The sequence below is a fragment of the Anastrepha ludens genome, chromosome 3, assembly GCF_028408465.1.
Source record: "Anastrepha ludens isolate Willacy chromosome 3, idAnaLude1.1, whole genome shotgun sequence".
Taxonomy (NCBI): domain Eukaryota; kingdom Metazoa; phylum Arthropoda; class Insecta; order Diptera; family Tephritidae; genus Anastrepha; species Anastrepha ludens.
Window position 1 is genome coordinate 80873609 of NC_071499.1, and position 26327 is coordinate 80899935.

Genomic DNA, 26327 nt, shown 5'->3' on the forward strand with positions numbered 1-26327 from the left:
GCTGCTTGTGACTTCTACCTAGTCGGTAAATTACATTTGGCAATGAAAGGAAAACGTTTTGCGTCCGTAGAGACCATCCAGCAGGCTTGCACCGGCATCCTGAAAGACATTACGGTCAATGACCTGAAACACTCCTTCGAAAAGCTTTTAGATCGCGTAAAACAGTGTATCGAGGCCAGAGGGCACAATTGTGAATAAATAAACTCGAATCTATCAGAACAAAGCTTCTGTCGTTTTTATTTTAGCTCAGTTTTGTTTATTTTAGACTTCACCTTGAATACATAATTGGTGCGTATAGTTTTTGTTGGGTATTTGGCCCAGTTACTCTCTCAATTGAACTGTGCGCGTCTTGATTTTGTTTCACAAATGGGGATTTTGTAAGTCTAATTTTTACCCATTTCCACCTTGGTGGATAGTAATGCTTCCTGAAGGGGCTATTCTTGACTTTGTAAGTGTTTTAGCTCACGGAATATGAATCTTTAGAAAATAGTTGACTACTCGGCAATTTTTTCCCTCCTTCAACTTTTATGTCTTGCTCAACATTTTTTCAACGAATTTGTTTTGTCCTTGACTTAGTGGAATCTTTCACTGTAATTCAAACACCAACTGCTTGCATATTAAATATTTGAAAATTAACATTTTTTATATATTACAATTTGCCTTAAACTTTCTAATTTCCAACTCGACAACTCACAAAACTTGGCTTTGCCTATGTCTCATGCACATTTTCCATATTCACACCCACAGAGCTGTCAGTTGAAATTTCTAGTAATTAAACTTGCACAAGCACATTCAAATTATCAAATGCACATACACACACACGCGCACACACATACAGAGCAATCATATAATTGCTTAATTGTAGCAAATTCAAACGTAAATGAATGCAATCAACTGACTGTATATAATGAATTATGCAATTTTACATTATTCTACTAAATACTACGTATGTATATGAGTGCCTTGGCTGGAGGCAAAATTTTAGCTTGGCATCACACAAATGTATAATTTTGCATGCAACGAATGATTATTTAGAATGAATATTGATTTTTAGCCCAAATGCTAATATGCTTTAGAGTGCAAGTGTACTCGCATTTTGTTTGTTTGTATAGCTAAATATGTTTACTTAAATGTAGGTATGGCTATCGAAAGGTAGTTGCCGCAAATGTGGCATGAAAAGAGAACATCTATTTGTTAATTATATTATTAGTTTGCCGCCAACTTCCTGCATTTAGTAGCTTAATTTACATATTAGTTGTATTCTTATTTTATTGTTGCTTAAATTACTAAAGGTAATATTTTTTTTGTTCTTCGCCATTCTTACTCGTTATTTTCTTTTTTAATATTTTTTTTTTTTTTAATTTTTTTTCGCGTAGTGTGTGCTACTTAATTCCTGTCTCAATCAATTTAGTTTGAACACTTCATTACTCATGCGCCCCAATTTGCCCATTTTGTGGCCGACTGACTGGCGCCTCTCACACATTTTGCACTCATCTACACTCACTTACACTTTGAGCGCATTTCTCGAGCAAATCGCTGGATTACTACACACCTCTTCCACACCGCGCTCATATTCCTCCTCCTCCTCATCGCTACCACGTTGATAAGCTAGCGACGTCGCACCTTGCGCACCACCACCACCACCACCACAACCACTTCTTCCGCTCTCCATGGCTTTTCGTGCCGCCGCTTTGTTATTAGTGCGCGCAGCTAACATGGCCGGCGGCATTGACACAACAACCGCATGCACCCCATCATCGATTATTAGCATATCTTTCTCGGCCAAACGATGTCGTTGCACCGAACACCTATACGCAAGCAGCATCATAGTGATCATGAAGGTGGCAGCGATTAGGCCAAATAGCAGCGGCTTCTCGAAATCAGAGAAAGCAGCAATGGTGAACACGTCAAGGTTGGGTTTCTGTAGTGGTTCAATGGCGCTGATATCACTATTCTTGGCATGCCAGTTGAAAATGAAATTCGTGTGCTGATTCAGAGTTTCTGCTGACTGATCCTGATCGTCGTCGTGTTCGTCGTATGGCAGCACTGCAGCATTCTCGACTTCAGCAACATAGCCACGTGGATGTGCAGATAGAGCGGAGTTATCGTCATTGTTACTATTCTGGACGTGTTCAAGTGCATTGTTGTCGATTTGTTGTGGTAGTTGTTGTTCGTTTTTGAATGATTTGTAGATTTTGTTGATTACGGTTGTTGTGGAAGTTGACATGGCATCGGCATCGGGCGATTGTGTTCTATGTTGAGCAGTATGTTCGTGTGCATTCACCGCTTCCGAGGTGTCAATGCTCAGCGGCAGGGAGCGTGACATGAAACCGGTGAGCTGAAAGAAAAAAGAAATTGAACGAAACATGAAATGATAGATAATATTTTAATAAAAATCAAAGTGGGTATTAAATTACAGATATACTTCAAATTCGAATATTCGAGATATTCTCAATGAATGGCACGAAAATGACCTTATCGAATGGGTAATAGCTGGGTGATGAAAACTATATTTACAAAATGTGCCAAAAAATTTCAAATTAAAAAAAAAAATTTAAAACTTAGTCATTAACCTTTAGAATAACAACGTGAAGTTTTAATAGACCACAAAATGACTTTGATTTTTAGCAATTTTTTTGTTGGCAGCGTAGCCTTCTTCCCTTTAAAAATATTCCAGCATGCATTTCAAAAAAATTCAGGTTAAAAAGTTAAAAGTTTGATGAAATTCAGAAAAAATTTTTAAATTAAAATTTTATAAAATTTTTTTTTTTTAATTTAAAAAATTTTTTTTTTTTTTTGGAACTTTGCGTTATATGGGATTTGTTGTGGTAAGAACGATATTTATCAGTTGGGCCCCTATTATTTCAACGCTTCTCTCAAACCCATCAATATTCCAAGAGAACTTGAGCGTATAAAGCACCCTATTCATAGCATCAGAGATCATTTGTTTTCTGATATTTTGTATATAATTTGACCTCTCAACCAAAAATATTAATACAAAAATGTTATGAATCTACATTTTCTCCTTGAAGTTTCCCCTTAAATATTTTTGTTTTTCGAGTTTTTGAGTAGGCCACACAATGTACTATATGTATGTATGCCCATATTTTAAGCCACGCTTAACTTATTAAAATAACTAATAGTCAAATGTGCATTTCAAGTCTCCTTCGCCCCCTTTAAACTTTTTACGTTCATATAGGTATATGCGTACTTAGCCAAGCTGAAATCCGGGCACTGGGTTCAGCTACAACAGCCTCTAAGCTGGTGGAACAAAGCAAGAAATCCTTCCCATCTCGAGCGAAAACCACAATGTTACCTTAATCTGGGTCTCGGGATTTTGGAATATTGAAGAAAAAGCAGGCGAACTGGCAAGAGGGGGATCTTCCATGAATATCATTCTTGTAGAATCGGTATTCACCCCACTGGATGCTATTAAGAATGTAATCTCCTCAAAATATCTTCGAATCGCGGATTGTAGATGGAGAGGTCAGACGGCATTAAGAGTTTAGCGAAACGTTATGGCCCACCTACAACCACAAACAAACATCAACATTGATGAATACTCGTATGAAACGAAAGGATGCCTGCAGACTCACGGCAGTGCTAACTGGCTTCTTGCCTATAGGAGAGCAAGCAGCCAAAATGGGTATACCTTACAATATAACTAACACTTCTTCTATTAATGCCCTGCCCTATGGAAGGCGAGGATGTTAACGCTTGGTAAAACGCTTTTTGAAAACTCTGAAAAACTGTCTGGTATAGACATAAGCAACCTTGCAACGTTTCTCAATCGCACAGACCGGATACAGTCATGAAGGGATAACCTGTATACTTAGTAAGTAGCAAAATGGTGGTAATTGGATTCTTAGAGAATCACCACTTCAACCAACCACGTACGTGTACTTTGTGTCAAAAAATATTAATTAAAAAAAGAAAAATTAGAGTTGTCAAACTTCTGCTTGTTGCTATTTAAATCAGGAAAAGGTGTTTAAAAGCTTTATTTCCACTTTATTACTTTCTGCATGTTGGTATTGAAATGAAGAAAAGGTTTTCAAATCATAAATTAATGGCTATTTTTATTAGTACCAATAACCAGCTCAGCTGGGCTTAAAATATTTACATATGCAGCCTGCAACAAATGATAGCTAATTAACATCTTGATCCGTATTGCTAGTTTTTCTTTTACTTTAATCTTCATAATTTTTATATAAAAGTATAGCTCATTGTCCAATAAAGAGCACATAAATCCAATTATGCAGAAATTTAAAAAAAAATCTACAGGATTTCGATCTTAATTCCTTTTTAATTAGAGTTTCTTTTCTGGTATGCAGGTGTATAGCAAATTTTGATACAACAAAGAGCAACTTTGAAGTTGCTGGAAAATTTTGTTGGTCTTTTCTATATATACAATATATATTTTTTTTTATTGACGGTCGTGCGCATTTTCTTTATATAAAAAAATGCCATTGATTTTTTAACAGATCTCCGTGAATTGGTGATCGAGTTGCATAAGAAAGCCCAGTTCCAGTTCAAATAAACTTTTCTTTATTGCTTAATGTTACTAACCAAATTCTATGGCAGGAAATTTCACTGCATGAAAAACTAATTGGTTCAAAACTGTTTCAAATCGGCTCCAACCGGTGTATTTGTGCGGTGAAATTTCTAGTTTTGCTTCTGAAATATTCAGGATTTCTGTTTCTTGCCTTTTTACGTTTTTTTGGTCGTATATTGAGTACATGTACTTGTGCTTAGAAATATGTACAACTGGTACACAAACGGTGTTCAACTTAATTTATTTATATTACTCAGCTTGATTTATTAATAAAATTTGTTTTATAATTTTTATTATTAAATATACCTAAAAAGTTTTATAAATTTTATATTCATTTTTGGGTTTTATTTTTTTCGAAAAACTCAAAACGCCACCTAAACTCACCTAAATTCCTCGCATCTCAACCTACCTCAACTCACTTCACTTCAACTAACCTCACTTCAACTCTCCTTATACTTATATACCTACATTCCGTCGAAAGAATATCGGGAATTGTTCATTTAAAAAGCGGACGTTACACATATAGGTACATACCACCCAAGGATGATAGATTTACAAGGATTGCGCTTGAACTTTGGTGAAAAAGAAAATTGTGAGGGGAACTTCGGCTGCCACGTCACTTGAGAGCTTCGTCAGTCAAGTTCTGTATGATCATTTTACATATATTCACGCACACGTCCAATCAGTCGTTGTTCAGACCGCAACGAAGTGCTATTGGTTGAATTTTTCCAACACAATCAAGAGACGTCTTAAGTGACGTTAGCCCATTAGCTAACTCTGTCAAATTCACTCAGTGCTGAATAACACTTCTAAAAATCCTTTCACCATGTATATCACCTGTGTTCAAAGTAATAGAAGCCCGATAAAGTGCCAAGTTTTACGTTTTGTTTGTATATAACGTTTTTACATACAATATCTTGTATCAATACTATGTACGTTTTAACTTCTGCAACAAAAATCACATAACCCAAAATTCACAAATATTAAAAAAATTTATACACAAAAATTTTCAACTTTTTATTCAGAGCTTTTAAAAAAGTTCAGGGTAATAAAGCGCAATTTTAAAGTGATTTAGAATTCTGGTCGATTTTTGACAATATTTTTTTCGCTAAGCATTTTCGTTCATATAAAGCACTTCCGCACATACACTTTATACTCAGCATGGTATGAAAAAAAAACTAGCATCCTCTACTCGCAAAATTCAATAGACTATAAAACTTCATACTGAGATGTTTTCTAAAAATTCGGATTAAAAATTTGAAAATTTTGATGATAAAATCATAAAATAAATAATCAAGTAAATTTTGTAAATTTTGTACAAAGTTGCTGTTTAAGATCTATAGTTTTCTATGGTTTTCATTGTATCATACCTTCTAAAAAAATAAAAAAAAAATATTAAATAAAAAATATAAAAAGTTAAATTTAAAAAAATTTAAATAAAAAAATAATTAAATAAAAAAAAAGTCATAAAGTCGGTTTACTGACGATAGTTTAACGTGACAACGTCATAAGAAAATATTGATGGAATGGTTGCAATTTTTAAAACAAAATTTTAATTTTATTTGTTTGATAGATATTTTGTATGGATATAGAGGAGGAGGTAAATGGAATTGCAATGGAATAGGTCAAGTTACATTTACACAAACGTGAAAAATTACGAAACATTTATCAAATTCATGAAAGATATCTTCAATTTCGATTGTGCATCAGACGTTAATAAGTCAACAACACTTAGAGGCAACATCATCGATTTGACTTTTTCAAGACACTTACACTCGAAACACTCCCTTTCATTTCCTACTTTTTCTATCATCGTCCTATTCTCAACGGAGAAATGGTTCATTACCATGCACACAGCAAGAAGGCATATGCAAATACAAATATGTGAATTTATATACAAATGCGCACATACACACATATACATACATATATATGCTCACTCAAGTAGGAGAGAGCCAGATGTAGAACGTTGCCGAACGCGGGGACCGATTGTGTCTCTTTGCCGTTCATTCCGCGCTCTCGCTTGCAGTTCAAGCACATTAGCTTACATTTGCTTGCGTACGGAATAGATTCGTATATTTGATATGTCCATATGATTTGTATGCATCTTTACATATAGATTTGTTCTTTTTGAAAATTGCGCGAAATTGTATATGTATATGCATGTTTATATACATATATTAGTATACAACATATCTTATAAGGTAAACATATCAACAACATATCTTATATGATAAAATAAGGTAAATATTACCATACATTTTTTCCTTCATATATAATAAAAAAATTAATAATAATAACATTAAAACAACAGGTATTATTAACAAACTTGGTTTTATTTTAAATTCTTCAAGTAAATCAAATTAATAATAATCAATAAGAAGGCATATGCAAATACAAATACGTGAATTTATAAATAATATGTACATTTGCGCATATACATACATATATACGCTCACTTAAATAGGAGAGAGCAAGATGTCGAACGTTGCCTTTCGTTTGCTTTGTATGCTTTGTCGTTCGTTCCGCGCCTTCGCTTGCAGTTCATTCAAGGTAACGACAATAAGCAAGGTAACGACATATGAGCAAGGTAACACTAATGAGCAAGGTAACACTAATGAGCAAGGTAACGACACACTTGTTCGTGCGTGCAGCCTGTTAAATCGAATTATAAGACGTTATCACGTCAATAAAACAAGTTTCTTCTGTTACTTGGATCCCATGCGTACGTACATTTATACATAAAGTGCGGTTAGTAACTAAAGCACAGAGCCTTATTGAAAAATCCTGAAAATGTATTTGTTTTTGTTTATTTGTAATATTTTTCCTATATAAAAACGTAGCTGATTATATATACTACAAAACCGTATGAGTCCAAGTTTGCAACATTATGAAAATTACAAAAAAGATTCAATGAATTTATATCAAAATTTTCATTTTCATTTTCTTTAGAAAATTTCAGGGTATGTAGTCGTATAGCCCCTTGAAATTTGGTATATTTGCTTTACTTTCGAATCCGGAAGATTTGGATTAACAAATTGAGGGCATGCTAGCTAGGCCTATGAGATAATAAGTCTATAGCAAAACTATCTGAAACAACAATGGACCCGGATAGATGCAGGATTACCAAAAAAATATTTGTATAATGATTTTTGTGTTTTTTCAGCTGTGTAGCAAACTATCTAATTGTAAAATTTACACATTCTACTACACATATTGCCGATGCTATGTTGAGTATATGGGATAAAAAAGAGATAACCATTTACATAAATTTAGCGAATGCATTGAAAGTCAGTTGATTTTCGTTTCACAAAAGATTTTCGACCTAGGAGAAAGTTAGCTTTAAGGTAATCTTCACTAAATACTTCAAAATTTCTTATTTAAGGGACGCTTGTAGTTCTCTCTTTCAATAAAGACACTCTCTACAATCTCTACTCAAAGACACTCTACTAAGTACTCACCTTATTTTTGCATGTCACTTTGACTCGATACTTGGTGTCCGGCCACAATGATAGTTGTACATTCGATGACTCTGTCAAGAGGTTACCCATTAAACCGCCACCGGAAACCTCCCAGCTAATGAGACACTGATTGGGCGTATTTAACGCTTCCCAGGCGATATCAACGAGTACCAATGAATCCTGTTGCAACATGGAAACTGTGCGCAGTGACCAAGTTTCCTGAATAGATTTATTAATTTTAGGCGATTGCTGAGATTGCTGTTGTTGTTGCAGCTGGTGTCTTTCAATCGCTGGAGATGTTATAGGTGATGTTGTTGTTGTCGAAGTGGTCGTAGTAGAAGGTAATGCACAATTCAAGTAGCACTGCAAAATAAAATAATATAACATTTAAGTTTAAAAATTTCTTTGCCATTTTAAGATAATAAATTGAAAGCGTTAAAGGAAATGTTAAGTATTATACATTCAGACACACATAGATGTACATATACATATGTACGCATAAATATGCATATAAGTATTTGTTATTTATTGCGTTTAAATACTCAATTTTTCTATTTCTATATTAAATAACACAGACGCTCCATTTTATAATGCACAATTCAAGTAGCACTGCAAAATAAAATAATATAAAATTTAAGTTTAAAAATTTCTTTGCCATTTTAAGATAATAAATTGAAAGCGTTAAAGGAAATGTTAAGTATTATACATTCAGACACACATAGATGTACATATACATATGTACGCATAAATATGCATATAAGTATTTGTTATTTATTGCGTTTAAATACTCAATTTTTCTATTTCTATATTAAATAACACAGACGCTCCATTTTATAAAGCACAGCCAAAGATCTTTGTATATACCACCTGTGTTCAAAGTAATCGACTATCGACTATAGGGAAGTTTTGTCAATTTATGTTTGTTTATTTTTTTTTTATTTCAGAGAATTACAGTTTGTTTTACAACCGAAACTACATATCGTCCCCTTAGTATAACAATAGTCTATGTGCTCATACTATTATTATTTTTTTTTTTGATTTTTGGATTCTCCATCGTCAATTTTATATGTGGTCAAAATTTTGTCAAATTCTAGTTCCACAAAGTGGGTCAAAACGTCACTCAAAAAATAATAAATATTTACAGACATAACGAGATTTGAGTGAGAGCTACTTTCGACAAAAAGTTTGAAATTCATTTTCTCAAAACATCAAAAAATTTATAGGCTATTTTAATACTAAGGGGACGATATATACATAAATAAAAATTTCAGACTTTGCGCAAAATGAAAATAAAAACTACAACATTTTTATTAAAATTTCAATTTTTTTTCAGAATTAAAAATCAATTTGGGTATGCAGTTTTGTGACCCATTAAATTCTAGTGCAGTTAAGTGGAAGTCCGAAGTATATGAATTTTTTTATTGATTTTTAATAATTTTTTTCTGCAGACGGGGTTGAGCAAATTCTTTTTTCTTATAAAGAATGACCGAAATCTATTTCATATTCCATATCTTTTTATAACTAAATGTGTTTGTATGTAGTTGCGAAAGTCCACACCTGTTGATAAAATTGCCACAGCATAAAAATATTTTTGTTTGATTCTTGCAAAAAAGGCACAAATGATTTTTTTTCCGAAAATTTGGTTATTTTTTGTCCGAAAGATAAAAACTCAAAAAATATATGTCCATATCCTAGCCTTGTAGAGCTCCACATTTGTTTCTAATGTTTTTTTGAGGCCGGAAGTCGTTTTTTCTACGTTGCGTCAATTACACAGAGTTGTACTCCTCTAAGTTATCCCTTTTGTTTAGTCAATCCCAATTTAAACTCCATTTATTAAAATTTTTACTTTTAAATTGTTTTGCCAAATTCATAAACAAAAAATTTATAACAGAAACTTTTCAAGCAAACTTTGAATGAATTTCGAAAGGAAACCTAAACATGGATAACTGATCCAATTAAATGGAAACAACTTCCTCGCTTAAAAACACATTCGAACGCAATATCTAAATCCTTAAGACGGGAATAATACGTGTCGTAACCAAGTCACAGTCAAGAAAAACATTTCGGCGATTTTTGGAAAGATGAAAATTTTTTTTTTATGGCGCCGAAATTCTCTTAATACAGGATGGAATTTTTGTATGTTTCTTTTTATTTACAATTTCAAGCTATATACTTTGTTTTTTTTATTTATTTAGTTAAAAGAGTAACAATTACTAATTAAGCCCGTCGGAGGCAGCGTTGGGGATTGCAATGTTAGAGGTTTAGTAGATCAGTAAAGTTTGAGTGGAGTAAAACTTCATATATAATTTTCGCGAAGAGTTAAAGTTTTAACTTGGTCTGTCTAATAAATTTAGAAATTGTATTAATGCTATTATCATCTATGTTGTTGAGTATATTTGAAAGTTTAAGATTAAGATAAACTGCAGTTCAAGTGTCTTCCAATCCTGGGCAGATTTCGGAAGGTATATTGCCGTGTAGTCGCTTGAGTTGCAGAAAGGGCAGTCTTTTAGGCTGTGCTAGTTAGGACATGAGTGGCTATAGTGTGACTGATTCGGCGACGTGTAACTATCTTGAGGCTGTGAGAAGACACGTGTGTAGGATATAAGGCTTTGATGCCAGTAGGATTATGCTTTTTGTAGTGGTATTGGTAATTATTCGATTTACTATTGCACATTTCCTTAACAGGTTTTTCTATAATGTTCCAAATATCTTTCTTGGTGAAATATGCACTGATGTGTAGGGGTTCTTTAGCGGCTTCTTTGGCTCTGTCATCAGCATACTCGTTGCCTTGTATTACAGCATGACCCGGAACCGGCATGATCCTTATGGCACTTTTTTTCTTAATAACATATTATTTGGATTAAATTCTGATTAATCGAGCTTCGTTAGATGATTCAGTAGAGCGTCCATGGCAGATTTACTATTGCTGCAAATGATAAATTTCCCGCCTTTGCCAGAAGCACAAAGTACCGCTTCAATAAATCAGCTACTTAGGCTGTAAGCTCCGATCAGAAATGATGGTAAAGCACCGACTGAGATAGTGAAGCCAAGCTGGTTTATAACTGTAAACGAGGTACTGATGTCCGTTTTAGATCCGTCTGTATAAATGAACTCCCATTTAAAGCAGCAACAGTTTCATTGAAGTGTTGGACGTATTCATTGGAGGAGGTGGACTCTTTGGGAAATCTTAGCAAATCCATAATAAAAAGCCTTTTGGATTCAAGCCTGGTGTAAAAACTGGAATTGGGGCTGGTGTGACATTACAATTGTGAATTAGTTCAACCCAGCGTTTTATGATGGACGGTTTGCGGATTAGTGTAAATAGATTTTTGCATCGCTGAATTCACCTGTACAAGTAAGACTTCTACAGTGAAGAACCTTGGGTAGCAGTAATAGTGTTTTGCGCTAGACTCTGTGAGACACATGCGGTATTCCGGCTTTCACAAGAATAACTTTTATTGGCGATGTCGGGAACGAGCAGATACTCTTGCTAGCTGCCGCATGGTAATCTACAATATAACTTTTGAGGAATAATGCTGACAGCAGCAAAATCTTTAGTATTTGTCTTTCTTCAGTTTCATGTTTTTCATTATGTTTATTTGTGTACACTTGCGCTTACACATCTGGCTGCTGATTGGTCTTACATATAGCTGGAATTTTTCGGAGTGGATTATCACAGTGCTTTCTGCAAATTTTACTACAAACAACATTAGTTGCAGCTTTATATTAATTTTCGATAGCTTACTTTTTCCATTGTCGAATGACACAAAAACACATATGTTTGTATATAAGCGTGTGTGTATGTACGCACAAATATTTCCATTCCTTCTGCCAACATTTCACTTTGGAACTTATTCGTTCAACTATGAATTTAAGTGTAGCTGGCTGACTGCCTGACTGGCTGGCTGATGCCTTGACGGCACGGACTGCCGTTCACTCGCACGTAATTAATCACGTTCTGACAATAATGAGTTGAAATGTTATTTTCTTAGTGCAAAAAGTTGAATAAGTGAAAAACAAATGCTAACAAAAACATGTGATGTGAACTTTTTTTGCATCTCAGCAACAGAAGTAGCAGTTTTGGAAGGATACGAGGTGGGGTTGTTAAATAAAGAGACTGGCGCTACTATGGAAGAAGTACGCATGCGCCAAATCACCATCAAGTGTCTAGCATGAAATCTTCTCTTTCGGCTGTTGTAGAACTTGCTTCTTTATAGCCTTACGAATGTATTCGAATGCACTCGAATGACAAGAATCAGAGCTGTGCTTTTGTTTTGTCAAAAAATATATTAAATTTTTTTAGAACAGTTCAAAAACCATTATTTTTTTTTGAGAACACAAGAAAAAATTTATATGCACGTCGAACTATAGATTTCGTATACAATTTTTTTTTATTTTCTTATCATTTTAATTTCCTCAATAACGTGCAAGTTCCAAGAGACTAAATTTTAATAAATAGTCTTAAATACTTATGCCCATTCTATGATATTAATTTGAATAGCAAGCAAAAGATGATGCAAGCAGCTAATAAAAAAATTATTGTTTACTTTTCAACTTCTCACTCCATGCTCTTTTTTCGGATGTTTTTAAAAGCTTGCGGACTTAAAATGATAACACAAACATAAATATTGTTGGAATGTCCAGTTTTTGACTACTTTTCTAATAAATCGGAATAATAAACCAAAATGAGTCCAATCAGCAAAACTGCCACGTAAAAGATGTCCATCTGACTTCAATTCTTTCACGAGCTGTATTTTATAGCCACATATGCCAAGGTATTTATGAAAAATTTTCCACGTAGTTGAAGGACAAAGACTAGCAAGTTGAGAATGACAGCGAATTGACATATCAGCATCTTCTTAAATACTTCGCTCTATGAACTTCGCGAGGAATTTTATTTTTTTCAAAATGAATATCCACAATTTGGAAATGCTATTTTGGTGTTAAACGATTCACGATCACTTGCCAAACCTTACTGAACAGAAAAATCGTATAGCCATTCTCTGCTGTCAAACTATAGTTATCGATGTCGATAGTTCTCATTCAGCTAAGAAACACCTGATTTAAAAAAATGTAGTGCATTTGTTACATGGAAGAAATGCTCAACACTGGTCAAAATAATGACACACGTATTTTTTTGTTCGCCCGAAAAAATTTTTTTTCAAGCTTTATCGGCAATTTTGTTTTTCGGCTTAAAATCGATTTTTTTTAATTATATAAGAAACATTTTTTTTAAATGCTCCTAACTTAGGCAAAAATGAACCGATTTTAAAATCTTTGGGTTCAGAATGATCGTCATTACTTACACGAGCGATTTCATGTAGAAACAGTTGCAAAAAAGTTGTTGGAAATTTTTTATTTTGCAAAAAACAAAAAGTGCGAAACAGGTTTATTACTCAACAAGTCATTACTCAAAAACAACTCATTTTAGCTATTGGGCATTCAGCTCAATTAAAGTTTGAGATGTCCTTCTAATTTGGAAAAAGTTACAAAAACAAAAAAAAATACATTTTCAAAATATTGAATTTCGAAAAAATTTAAATTTTTTGTTTTGCAAAATAAAAAAATTTCAACTACTTTTTTGCAATTGTTTCTACATGAGGTCGCTCGTGTAAGTAATGACGATCATTCTGAACCCAAAATTATTAAAATCGGTTCGTTTTTGACTAAATTATGAGCATTTAAAAAAAAGTTTTCTTATATAATGAAAAAAATCGATTTTGAGCCAAAAAACAAAAGTGCCGATAGAGCTTGAAAAATAATGTTTTCGGGCGAACAAAAAAATACGTGTCTCATTATTTTGACCAGAGAGCAACATATTTGAGTTACATCGAAATCGAAGAACATGACCCCAATAGCCCGGTTGAATTGAAATGGAAAGTATCAGTAGTGATTCTTCCAGAATCCAACTAGCGCTTCCGCACCATTTTGTTGTCACATCCTCGTTTCAGCAACTTCCCTTTTGCATTTATTTTACTCAAATTTAATAAGCTACAAAACTGCCTATTCAACATATGTCTAGACATTGTTATTAAAAATCATGGAATTGGAATGAAAAGTTTTTAAAGTTTTTATAATTTTTGTACAAAATTTCGAAATGGAACTTAGAGGGTTTTTGTTAGACAGTGAACAATACTTTTATGAAAAATTAAGAACATAAAAACAAGTGTAGAAAATGGTCGAAACTGATCAAAATATTCAAGTGGTATCACTGTATGCTTAACATCGCTCTTAGGTCCACCCCTATTTACCTTGAATATTTATTTATGAATTTAGAAAAGAAAAATAAATTTATGAAAAAGAACAAAAAATACAACGCACCGTCAATAATTCAAAAATAATTTTGCTTACGCGTTCTGTCGGAATATAATTCAAGCAATTCTAAATTATGTTCCCTAAAAATATGAAATCTAGTAAAATATATTAGTAAAGTAATCAATGCAACATCGATGAAGCTATTCATCTTAAGCTATAAATTTATCAATCATAAGGAAACTAAGTTTCGCTTTTTTCTCATAATTACACACATGTTTCTCATGCTCAATGCACAACTGTCTAATCTACGATTTGAATGTTGTTACACAGAAAAAATGCCTACAACTATTTGCATACTGACATACTTAATAATATTTCCATAATTGGAAGCCATGGATACCTACTCCTGTATATATGTATGTATGTAAGTACATACAAATATGCACATATAAGCACCATACATCCAATAATTTATATGTGCACAGGCACATACGTATGTACTTGTTTATTTTCTTCCTTTCGCTTGGAAACGACATGCACGCCTTCGGCCGAATCCAAGAAAAAACAAAAAAAAAAAAATAACGACATATTTGTTTTTGAGCTAATCTCGAAATTTGTTTTTTGGTTAATGACTTATTGCCCGCAGCATACAAAGCAATCAGCGGATGTGAAATTGCCACTGTTGCCTTGGCCCCCAGACCCCTACACTAACGCACCAAACCAGGCGCCCTACTTGCTGTATTTCATCCTTTCACGAACTGTTCACAAATTACTCGCTGCTGATTTTTGCTAGTAAAGCCACTTCGTGCAGCACCTGCTACGTCAACGAGCCAGCTAGCTAACTTATGAGGCAAGCACATATGTATATGTATGTATGTATATAGGTATGAACATATATTTGGAAATTCCCACTGTAACCTACACTAGTTGCCTAGCTGCGGATGTATGGCATGTTTTCACATGATCATATATCAACTTTTATTAATTCGAATTGCTTTCGCATAGCGCCGATTTGTGGTTGTATTGAGAGGAGCGTTCGCGCTGTGAGTGGCACGCAGTAGTGCCATACACATAGAGGAATACACTCGCATACGTATGCTCATACTTGCATATAAATATATTTCCGCGTGTATGTGTGTGTGTATAAGCTACCTCACTATTTGCTAAAGCCCTACCTGTATTCAAGCCATCCCTACACTTAGAGTCCCAAGCAACCCAGTTAAGCCATATATTTTCCCTATATTTCTTTATTTTTTTATTTGTTTGTTTAACCACTGTTTGGTTGCTTCCTCTTCCATGGTTGTTTACTGCTCATGTATCTGTCTTGTATGCATGTATTTATTAAGCTCTGCTTATGTCTTTCTGTCTGTTCGACTGTATTTGCTATTCACGTACATACATGTGAATGTATGTATGTTTGTAAGTCAGTTTGTCTCCCATTTGGCTGAATGTTTATATGTCTGTATGTTTGTTTGCTTGCGCGTCCTATGCTTGTATAAGTTTTTAATTCGAAAGTCGAATTGAGTTTTTAAAAAAAGATCGGAGCTAATGCACCGCTTTATTGGACTCCAGTTTTAGACTGAAAATTTATTTTTACAATTCAATTAATTATACTAAGTTTTACAATATTAATGCAAGTATTGCATTTTTAATTCTTTGGAAAGAATTGCCCAATTAGTGCCTGCAGGTCAGTATTCTGTTACTTGCATTTCCGGCACGCTTAAGAAATAAATTGCTTACCTAATGTCTACAACTTGTTTGTCTTATTAAATTACAATTAAGTAAAGCAAAAGAAAAGGAAAAAGAGAAAATAAATGTAGCGCGTGTTAACTCCTCCGCATTTAAAAACGAACGTCCTCGTGCGTCTGAGTAGGATAATCTTCAGGATGTGGTTCGGGTTGTTGGAAATTTTTAACTGTTACCTCTTGTAATGGGGCCCTTTTGAAAAATTCGGAGACGTGTTTGGCCCCTTGCTTTGGGCCTTTCGTTGAAGTTAGTTTTAGTACCCCGATTGCCATTAGAGTTAAAGTTATACCAGATATCCCAAAATTGACTATTGATGTTGTTAATCCTTTATTTTTTAGAGTCTCGATATAGTTTATGTTTTTTAGGTGAAGTTCTTTCATCATTTCCAGGCTTAGTAATTCTTCTTCGGCCGTAAGTGTTGCATTTGGTTGTAGAACTGCAGGAAGGGGTTTTCCGCTGGAGATTTCTTTAGACAGAAATGTTTGGTTGTTTATTATAATGGTGGAGTTGTGGTACTGGATTGCGAATGATCCAGTTAAGTTAATCTTCTCCTTGTCGATGTGAACGGTGTCGTTAAATCGATTTAAAAGTATTATTCCTGGGAGGACTTCTAGGACAGTGGGAATGTGTTGGTTGTTAATCGTAATGCAGCTAGGCGATCGGCTTTTGAGTAGATGAGGAATGCATGTGGAGTTACTGATGTCTACAATATTTTCCTTTGTACAAATTTTAATTTCATTATGTTCTTTACAGTTGCTTTTCTTTCCAAAGATTTTATTTTGACATCTTATAATTTTTTCAAATGGTATTTTATATAATCTATTACCTTTCTTTATTGCTTTTATTAATAGGGATTCACATAAATTGTTGTCAGTTATTGGGATTTCAATTAAGTATACAATCTTAGAATTACTAGAGGCTATCTTAACGTTACTGAATTCAAATGCCTCTTCTATATTAGTGAAGGGAATATTATTTTTCTCAATAATTTCTTTTATTAGTTTCATTTCAACGTTAGAAAATATATATGAATTTACAATGCCAACTTTGGCCCAATGTATTGCATAATTGATATTTATGATTTCATCTTTTATTAATTGTAGCTTAAATTTAATGTTTACAGCCATATCATGCTGAACATCTTCCTTATCTTTTAATATTTTAAATATTTTATTTGACACTTCCGTTATATTATTTATTCTTCCGCTCATTGCTCTATTTATTATTAATTGGTTATTGTTATTTTCAAGTAAATTGTTAATATGATTTTCTAACATAACGAGATCTTCGTGATCCGGGCTCCCTGTGAGCCATTTCCAGGCGGTACCAATTGCGTTTATGGATCTCTTGTTTACCTTTGGCTTTAATCTACTTAGGAAACCTTGTATTTCGGACATTTCATGGAGCAAGAAGGGGAGTAAGGAATTGTCGGGAGTTATTTTGTGTCTTATCGTGGAGTTGAGTTCGTTCAAAGTCCTTTGGTATTCGTCCGTGTCTATTGTATGTATAATTTTGTAGGTGCCATTTTGGATTTTGGTCCATCCTGTATTAAAGGTTGCAAGTTGTGAATTTGTATAGTCGAGGATACGGAACTCGCCTGTGGCGAGTGGTATTATTAATCTGAAAGCAATAGATGCGTTAAGTTCTAATATTACTCTTGTGTACGGTTCGGTCTTTTTCTGTTATAACTACACTAGATTTGTCTTCCTTTACTATTTCCTTTTTGTATCTGTTAGTAAGTTTTGAGCCTAGTCTTTTATTTATTCGCACGTAAATAATGTCACCTGGCAAATATGTTTTCATTGGGGTCCTCTTCCGATTGTGCACTTCTAAGTCTTTTGCTTGTTTTTTCCTAAGTGCTTCGACATTTTCCTGCCGGGCCTTCTCGTACTGGTCAGGATTTGTAGAGACCCTGCGTCCAAAAAATATTTCTATCGGTTTCTTCCCTGTTGTCGAGTGGACTGTGCAATTGTACTCGTATACCGATCTGTCCAAAATTTCTAGGAATGTTCTATGGATTCGTTCCGCCTTTAGGCAGCGCGCAATTTCTGAGAGGGTTGAGTGGAATCGTTCCACCTGCCCGTTTACTGTGCTTGTGTAAGGAGGTGTCTTGTAGATTTCTATTCCAAGTTGATCCTCCAACATAAAACATAAGGAGGCTGAGTTTAATGCTTTTTCGTTGTCTACTACTATCATTTTTGGTACGCCGAATGCAAAAATTACCTGTCTCAGAGGTTCCCTAATATCTTCTGAAGCTCTGCTTTTTATTACTCTAGCTTGGGCATATTTGGAAAATTTGTCGACTGCAGTAAGAACTAGATTTTTCTCTGTATTATAAATGTCAATATGCACTATTTCACCGGGATATTTCGGAATGGGAGTTTCAAGCAGCTGTGGCTTATTTGGATGCCGGTCATATTTATTCTCTTTGCAAATTTTGCATTGTCTGACTAGAATTTCTATTTTAGCACTCATTTTTGGAAAGTAAAATTTTTGTAATAGTTGGATTTTATTTTCCTGTGCATTCCTATGGGCGCGTCTGTGTTCTTCTAGCATTTCTATTTCCTGTCTGGCTTCGTCTGTAAGGTCCTCGACTTTGGTTTGGGTAAAACGTATTCTGAATTTAGAAAAATGAAGGGGGTATAATCGTTGGATTCTTCCCATGATTGGCTCTGAGGTAAAAAGTCCGTTTATTACGGAGGGATTTAAATAACGTTTAAGAATTGAAATTAGATTTTGTTCATCGTAATCTTGTTGATTAAAAATGTGTCTATGGTATGTGGGAAAGGGTATTTTGAATTGGTAACTATTTTCGTCGCCATTTAGGAGCCAAATTTGGTTCTTGAAAGCATTTATAGGTCCTTCTACTGCTGGGATAAGATTGTGCGCCGAACTTTCGTCGCTATGTTGCGTTCCTGTCAATGAATTGATTTGTGATACTTGTGGCGGTCTTGAGAGTGCGTCGGCCACAATATTGGTTTTTCCTGGTTTATAGATTAGCTCGTAGTCATACTCTTCTAATCTAGCCTTCCACCTTTTCATCTTACTGTTGTGGTTTCTGTTGCTTAGGGCGAAAGTCAGTGGCTGATGATCCGTAACGATTTTAACCTTCGCGGAACCGTAAAGGTAGTTTCTCAAGGAATTCAGCGCCCACACTATCGCTAGCATTTCTCTTTCGTTTGCTGCGTAATGCTCTTCGGCTTTAGAAAGAGTTCTAGAGATGAAAGTTATTGGCTTGTCGTTTTGCGATAGTACGGCTCCAATTGCGTAATTGGAGGCATCTGTTGTTAGCACAAATTCTTTAGAGTAGTCGGGGTATGCAAGCATTATGTCTTTACCAATGAGTGATCGTTTAAGTTTCTCGAAGGAATCTAAGGCGTCTTTGTTGAAGGTTACCATGACTTTTTTTGATTGATTTTTGGACACTCGTCCGCCTTCCCCTCTTAAGAGGACTGTAAGGGGTTTCGCGAGCTTCGCGTAGTCTTTGATGAAGCGGCGATAATACCCTGAAAGTCCTAAAAAGGATCGGAGTTCTTTTAGAGTTTTAGGTATTGGAAACTTTGCTATTGCGTCGGTTTTTTGTGGATTTGTTTTGAGGCCTTTTTCGGATATTATAAATCCTAAAAATTCCACTTCTGTTTTTAGGAATTGACATTTGTCAAGTTGTACTTTTAGATTTGCTTTTTCTAACGTATCGAAGATTTGTTGGATGTCATTAAAGTGGGTTTCCTGATCTTTACTAAATATTATGATGTCGTCGATGTACACGTAACATCTCTTTCCTATATGGTTCCTTAAGATGTCGTCAAGAGCTCTTTGAAAAATTGAAGGAGCGTTCTTGAGACCGAAAGGTAGCCGGGTAAATTCGTATTTACCGTGATTTACCGAAAAAGCTGTCTTCTCTATATCCGATTCCTTTAGAGGAATCTGGTGGAAGCCGCTCTTTAAATCGAGTACTGAGAAGTATTTATTTCTTCCTAGATGTGCTAGTACTCCATTTATTTCGGGTATAGGATATCTGTCCGATATAGTTACTAGGTTCAATTTTCGATAGTCAATTACCATGCGAAATTTCTTCTCTCCTGAAGTGTCTGGTTTTTTTGGTACTATCCATACAGGTGAATTGTATGGAGACCTTGAAGGTCTTATTATACCATTTTGTAGCAAGTCTTTGATTTGTTTCTCTACTTCCACTTTCAGTGACATAGGGTACGGATAAAATTTGGTGTATATTGGTGTGTCCGTGGACGTCCTTATGCTTCCTTGTACTTTCGTAGTGTATGTCAGTCTTTCTTCAGGTTCGGTAAAAAGTTTGGGAAAATTCTTCGCAATTGCGTTAAGTGTGGTCTTCTGTCTGTCATTTAGGTGGTCGGTCTGTATGTCTATTGCGTTAATCGATTGTATGGTTTGCTGTTTTATTTTAATCCTGACTCTATCTTGTATTGTCATATAATTGTATTTTGTGTGGATTACCGCCGAAAGTTGCTTGAGGCTGTCATTGCCTAAGATGCCGTGGAATGACTTTAAGGAGGGTAACAAAAAAAATTTAATTTTTAGATCGGGTATTCCGAATAGACTAACGTTGGTGTGGTGCGTAATTTTTATTTTTCCAGCTATAGTGTTAGCAAAAAAGGGTTGGTCATTCGGGAGGGAATTGGGTACAATAGAGGGTTGCATATAATTGTTGTTTGAGCCCGTATCGATCAATATTTTTAAAATTCCTCCTTCCTTCGTTTTACATTCAAAATATGGAAGTGAGGAGTTCGCTAATCTAAAAAATGGATGTCCGAAAAATCCTCTGCAGCATTGTCGTCTGTACCGTACTGTTCGAGAGTTTCTCGCACGTTATAATTGTCTTGTCTAATTTCGTCGTGTTGGTTTGCATATTCCAAATCTTGTCGGTATGCAACGCTGTTGCATTGTTCCGCTTCTATGTTAAAGTTTCGTTGTCTTTTTTCCATATCTTGCTGGGGAGGTGCTGGTCTTTTCCCGTGAAATGCTAGGTTTTGTGGTGGCCTATTAATGTAATTGACCCTTCTCGTCTGCATGCTCTGGTCGATGTCCATTGGTTCAGGTCTTGGCATAGGCTTTGGTGCAAAAGGTCTAGGTGGTGGCAGGTGTCGAGGTTGAGAATTGAAGTTTTGTTGTTGTGGGAAAAAATTCTGGGGTCTTTGCCAGTGCCCTTGTTGTTGAGGTGGGATATAGGAGGGTGGGAGTGTTTGTCTCTGCATTGGTTGACTCCAATGGGCAAGGTGTGGGTAAAACGGTTTCGGTGCGGCGTGGGGTTGTGGGGGGAAATTCCTTCGTAGATTTACAGGTGGTTTCCTACTGACGATATTTGCTCGGTAGGTTTGATTCTCCAATTTGAGGCATAATTGCAGAGCCTCTGGAAGGTCTGTTGGTTCTCTTATCCCTAGGAGTCTCGGAAGGTCACCATTGAGACCTCTAACGAAGGTATCCAACGCTTTGTTTCTATACGTGTCTACAAGAAGTTTCCGTGGTTCTGATCCGGCTTCTAAACAAGAAATTTTGTTCAGGATCAGAGAAAGGTTTGAATAAACCTTCTGATAATATTCGTGTATGGTTAGATTTCCCTGAGTCAGTGAGGCCATTTGGTACTCTAAAGTACCTAGGTCTCGTTTGTCGCCGTAATGCGTTGTGAGACAACGTGAAATCGCGGTCCAATTTAAGGGTGTGCTGTAGGACTCCAGCACAATGTCCGCTTGGCCTGTAATTTTGTTTCGTATGGTGTTTAAGATACCAAAGTATTTATGTGAGCCTCGCATTGGCTCGTACAGTTGTAGAACTCTATCGACACTTTTCTTCCAGGATCCGAATTCACCTGGGTCCCCTGCAAATTCTCGCAAAGAACGCACAACATCAGGAATTTTGTCGAGTTCACTGATTCCTTGGGGTCCTATGTTAACAGGTTCGTCTACCTCTATAACGTTCCTAACTGCTAACCTGTCGTCTAGTATTCTATTGACCACTTCTGTTATTTGCCTAACTATGCCCCTATTTTCTTCGTTTTGGAGATTTGCACCCGGAGGGATTTGCCCTAGAACCGGTGGTCTTATCAGATTGCTTGGATTACTCATCTTCGCAATTGGACACGATTATTTACGCCTTATAATTTAAATAACGGAAATGTCAAAATTAACTTGTATTTAGATTTTGTCTTGATCCAGAATTGGATTTCTTTATCTTATTCCTAACTTTCAAATTATTTTTATTACGCTTTATTTTTTGTCGATTAAATATTTTCTATAGTTCAAATTAGAACACGCTTTTCGTACCTATGCGAAAAATTAGTTAAAATATATTGGAATACACAATGGATCACTTCTTATTTAATATCTCTAGTTATTAATTTTATTATTTTGTAAATTTAAAAAGGTTTAATTTCACTTAATGTAATAACTCACTCCTTATTTAATATCTCTAGTTGTTAATTTTATTATTTTGTAAATTTAAAAAGGTTTAATTTCACTTAATGTAATAACTCACTTCTTATTTAATGTCTCAAGTTATTAATTTTATTATTTTGTAAATTTAAAAAGGTTTAATTTAACTTAATGTTTTTAGTTAAATACGCTAACTTACAGTAGGAGTAGCATTGAACTACTCTTCCCTCGCTGGCTGCACGGATGTATTCCTTTTTGGTCGGTTAGACCTACTGCGGCTCCTGCTGCAACACTTCTATGCGAGGTGGTCTCCGGACGAACACAAGAGAGCCTGAGTCTGCTGGAAATCCTGATGACCAGTCGGAAAGTAGGGTTGGTGCCGTTGGGAAGTCAACTTTTAATTTCTTCCTTTCACAGACACTTTTAAACACTTTACACTTTTTCGCGACTGGTCCCTGCTCGGGCGCCAGTTTTTAATTCGAAAGTCGAATTGAGTTTTTAAAAAAAGATCGGAGCTAATGCACCGCTTTATTGGACTCCAGTTTTAGACTGAAAATTTATTTTTACAATTCAATTAATTATACTAAGTTTTACAATATTAATGCAAGTATTGCATTTTTAATTCTTTGGAAAGAATTGCCCAATTAGTGCCTGCAGGTCAGTATTCTGTTACTTGCATTTCCGGCACGCTTAAGAAATAAATTGCTTACCTAATGTCTACAACTTGTTTGTCTTATTAAATTACAATTAAGTAAAGCAAAAGAAAAGGAAAAAGAGAAAATAAATGTAGCGCGTGTTAACTTATAGCCTTAAGTTGTGCTCGTAAATCGTCTTTATTACGATTATGTTTGTTTATTGCAATAATTTATGTGATTTGCGGTTTTTGTAGCTCACAAACTGACGTTTGTTTGCCTTTTTCATGTTTTATTTATTTTAATTGTTTTTGATTCCGTTTTTTAGTTTTCCATCTTCCCCTGCTTCGGCTCTTCTCTTAGCTTGTTTGGTAGCTTTCGTAATATTCCGATTTTTATTTTTAAAAAATATATGTGTGTATGTAAGCGCATGTATGAATGCACATTTAAATATTTTCAGCAGGCAAAACTGGAACTGACAAAAAACCACTAAATGGCCGATTTCGGGTAGATATTTTATTTTGATATTGGAAAAATTTCTTCTACAATCTGACCAGCTCAACCTCGCTTGAGTCTGAGTAATGTATTTAGGAATAACTCAACTACTTCAAAGGGTAAAATCGCTTGGCGATAGGTCTGGACTATATGACATGTGCGATGACATGAGGGATGCCAATTTTTTAGATTTTTACGAGACGGGATCCCAAGATTTTCGGGATTCTGTTGGTATAACTTCGGGATATCGGGGTTAATTCCGAGATTTAGATATTCATTACTTTGTAACCACTTAACATGAAAAAATGGCACCAATACTATTTGGGAAGCCTCCTACCATAACTTACCTACATAAAAAGTAAGTGACTTTTAACATATTTTTTTATTTAAAACGAAAATTATTTCATTAAAAAAAAAAACAAAAAACAATAATATACGAATTTAATAATATTATAGCGTGTATCAACCTCAAAGAGTAACTTGAAAGTAAGTTAGTGTAAAAACGCTTAAATCTAAACAAAGGTATTTTGTGATTAAGAAGTTCATATATTTTTTAAATTCACTCAATTTCAGGAGTAGGCTGTAATACATATTCAAGAATATTAAAATAATAACAAGAATGAAGTGAGTCGGTATATATGCATGTATTGCTTTTCATATTAAAAATAAAACGAAAACAAAAGTGCTCAAGAGTATCCACATTTGCTAAAAATTTAAAATAAATTTTAATTTCTTGCCAAAAAAAATGTTTCTACTTCCATTTCATATTCATTCATTGAAAGAAGTTAAAAATCCTGAAAACTCTTGCATTCTAGGCAAATAATCCCATAATTTTCGGGGCTTAACAAATACCGGAATCTCCCATCTAAGCTCTCGGGGCTTCTGGTACGTCGTTTGAGGTGTGTGTGGCCTGGTATTGTCTTAATGGGACTCTACACCTTCCGTTATTTCGCGTCAATTCGTGTAACATCCATATATCGAACTGTTTGCAAACACCAGCTCTATGCAAATGATTCCAAATGGCAATCTTACTGATCTGAAGCTTCATGCAACCTAAACAAAAGTTCACATGGGTACTTAGTAGTTCACAATTTATATGATTTTAGCAACACTTTTTAAAACCAATTCCTCCTTCTTGACCTTCGATTTCCATATTATCAGAAAAAAATCGCTGAATCCACCGCTATTGCATTCGAAACTGTATTCAGTTTATAAACAACACACATTGTTCGGCCCACTGCCTCAACTTTTCACCTTAACCGTAGAGAAACTGAATAATGTATGTATAAAATCTTACCATTTTTACTTTCATATTTTTTGAAATGCTGTCACAAAATTTTGTTCACCAAACACAAAACTGTAAAAACCGCTTTTGAAGAGTAATGCCACTTTTAAATTGTCGTACAGTGTGACCCAATGCAATGTCAGTAAAGTGGGTTTAAACTCACAAACGACATCTAAAGGAAGAGCGCTAGGTACATTTAGTTTCTTCAATAAAATTCAAAAGTATTATTTACTTTTCCGGAAAACTGCGTAGTATCTCCTAGAAGCTCGTCAAGGCAGCAGCGCGAGGAAGGCGACAATAATGAGAAGGGATAAGATTATGAACCAGGCTATGATATTACTACAGACGAAGCTTGGGCTCACCACTTTGACCATTGGTCAACGCAGGAGCCTATTTAGTGGCACATGAAGTGGTCCTTAAAAAGTTTGAGATATCACATTCCGCTAAGAAAATTGTGGCTCGCTACGATGGCCCACAAGAATCACGTTACAATGGCTGTGTTACACCAGCGTGTCTTCGAAATCATTTCCCATCCTAAGTTTAATTTAGACTTCGCCATTTATTACTATATATTTATAAAAAAAATTTTAGTCAGGAAATGACGATTATGAGGAATTGAAGTCTACAATTTTTGACTATTTTGAAGGCTTATACAAAACATTTTTTATTACAGTGTAAATAAGAGTTGTGAGAGATTTCATAGACTTATTTATATTATATCAAAAGGCAAATTCATTTTTCTTTTTCCTCCGCCAACTCTTTGCATTCCGCTATTGGTCTAGTATAATCGTAAACCATTAACCATACATTTTTGAAGGATGCTGCTAAAGTGGCTATCCTTGACCAAATTTATATCCGTATCGTTTCGCAAACGTAGAATAGCCTGCTGGCCTATCTGGAGGACATGAGAGATTCTGTGTGCATGGGTAATGGGAAGACAGACAGCTACGCGAACAGCTTTTCGGAAAGATTTGTTTTCAAAATTGAAGCAACACAACCAAACATCGTTCAGGGATCTTACATTAGTTTATAATCGGTATAACAGATTTTTATATACTTATTTATCCAGAAACTAATGGCGAAAAGTACTTTAAAGAACCTTGAAGACTTTTTTTTAATTCCGTATTTGCTCAAAATTTTCTAGTAGCAGTCACCCTCGGCAAGTAGTGGCACACCTTCGAGTACATTTCTGCCATGAAAAAGCTCTTAATGGAAACTATTTGCAGGTCGGAGTCGACTTAAAACTGTAGGTACAACCATTTGTGCAACAACATCAAGACGCACACCTCAAATAGGAGAAGCAGCTCGGACAAACACTCAAAAAGGGTGTAAGCGGCTATTATATATTGCAGAACGCCCGGTAACGCTTGAGTCTGTGCGCTTGGCATATCAGGCAGTAATACAAATTCAAATTCAATTTCATTTGATTGGTTGAAGCAAGAGGGTACCGGAAATTTCAGTCAGCTATAAAGTATTCAAAGTTGAACAAAACTCAGC

At 34.9% G+C, this 26327-nt stretch overlaps 1 protein-coding gene across 1 annotated transcript; it reads right to left on the bottom strand.

Moving 5' to 3' along the window:
* Positions 1 to 516: 516 nt before the first annotated feature.
* LOC128857573 (uncharacterized) lies at positions 517 to 10831 on the bottom strand. Its single transcript, XM_054093326.1, has 3 exons — positions 10580 to 10831; positions 8014 to 8376; positions 517 to 2338 (listed from the first exon to the last, which is right to left on the bottom strand). The coding sequence occupies exons 1-3, from the start codon at positions 10829 to 10831 to the stop codon at positions 1505 to 1507; spliced, it is 1449 nt and encodes a 482-aa protein (XP_053949301.1). The 3' UTR covers positions 517 to 1504.
* Between the last annotated feature and the right edge of the window lie 15496 nt (positions 10832 to 26327).

Excerpts from the sequence above, each read along its gene's own strand:
- LOC128857573 (XM_054093326.1), bottom strand. The coding sequence starts at position 10,831 with ATGCCGGTTCCGGGTCATGCTGTAATACAAGGCAACGAGTATGCTGAT. Across the intron at positions 8,377-10,579 it reads CTTCTCACAGCCTCAAGATA|TGCTACTTGAATTGTGCATT; the intron begins GTTACACGTCGC and ends TTTATTTTGCAG. Across the intron at positions 2,339-8,013 it reads AAGTGACATGCAAAAATAAG|CTCACCGGTTTCATGTCACG; the intron begins GTGAGTACTTAG and ends TTTTTCTTTCAG.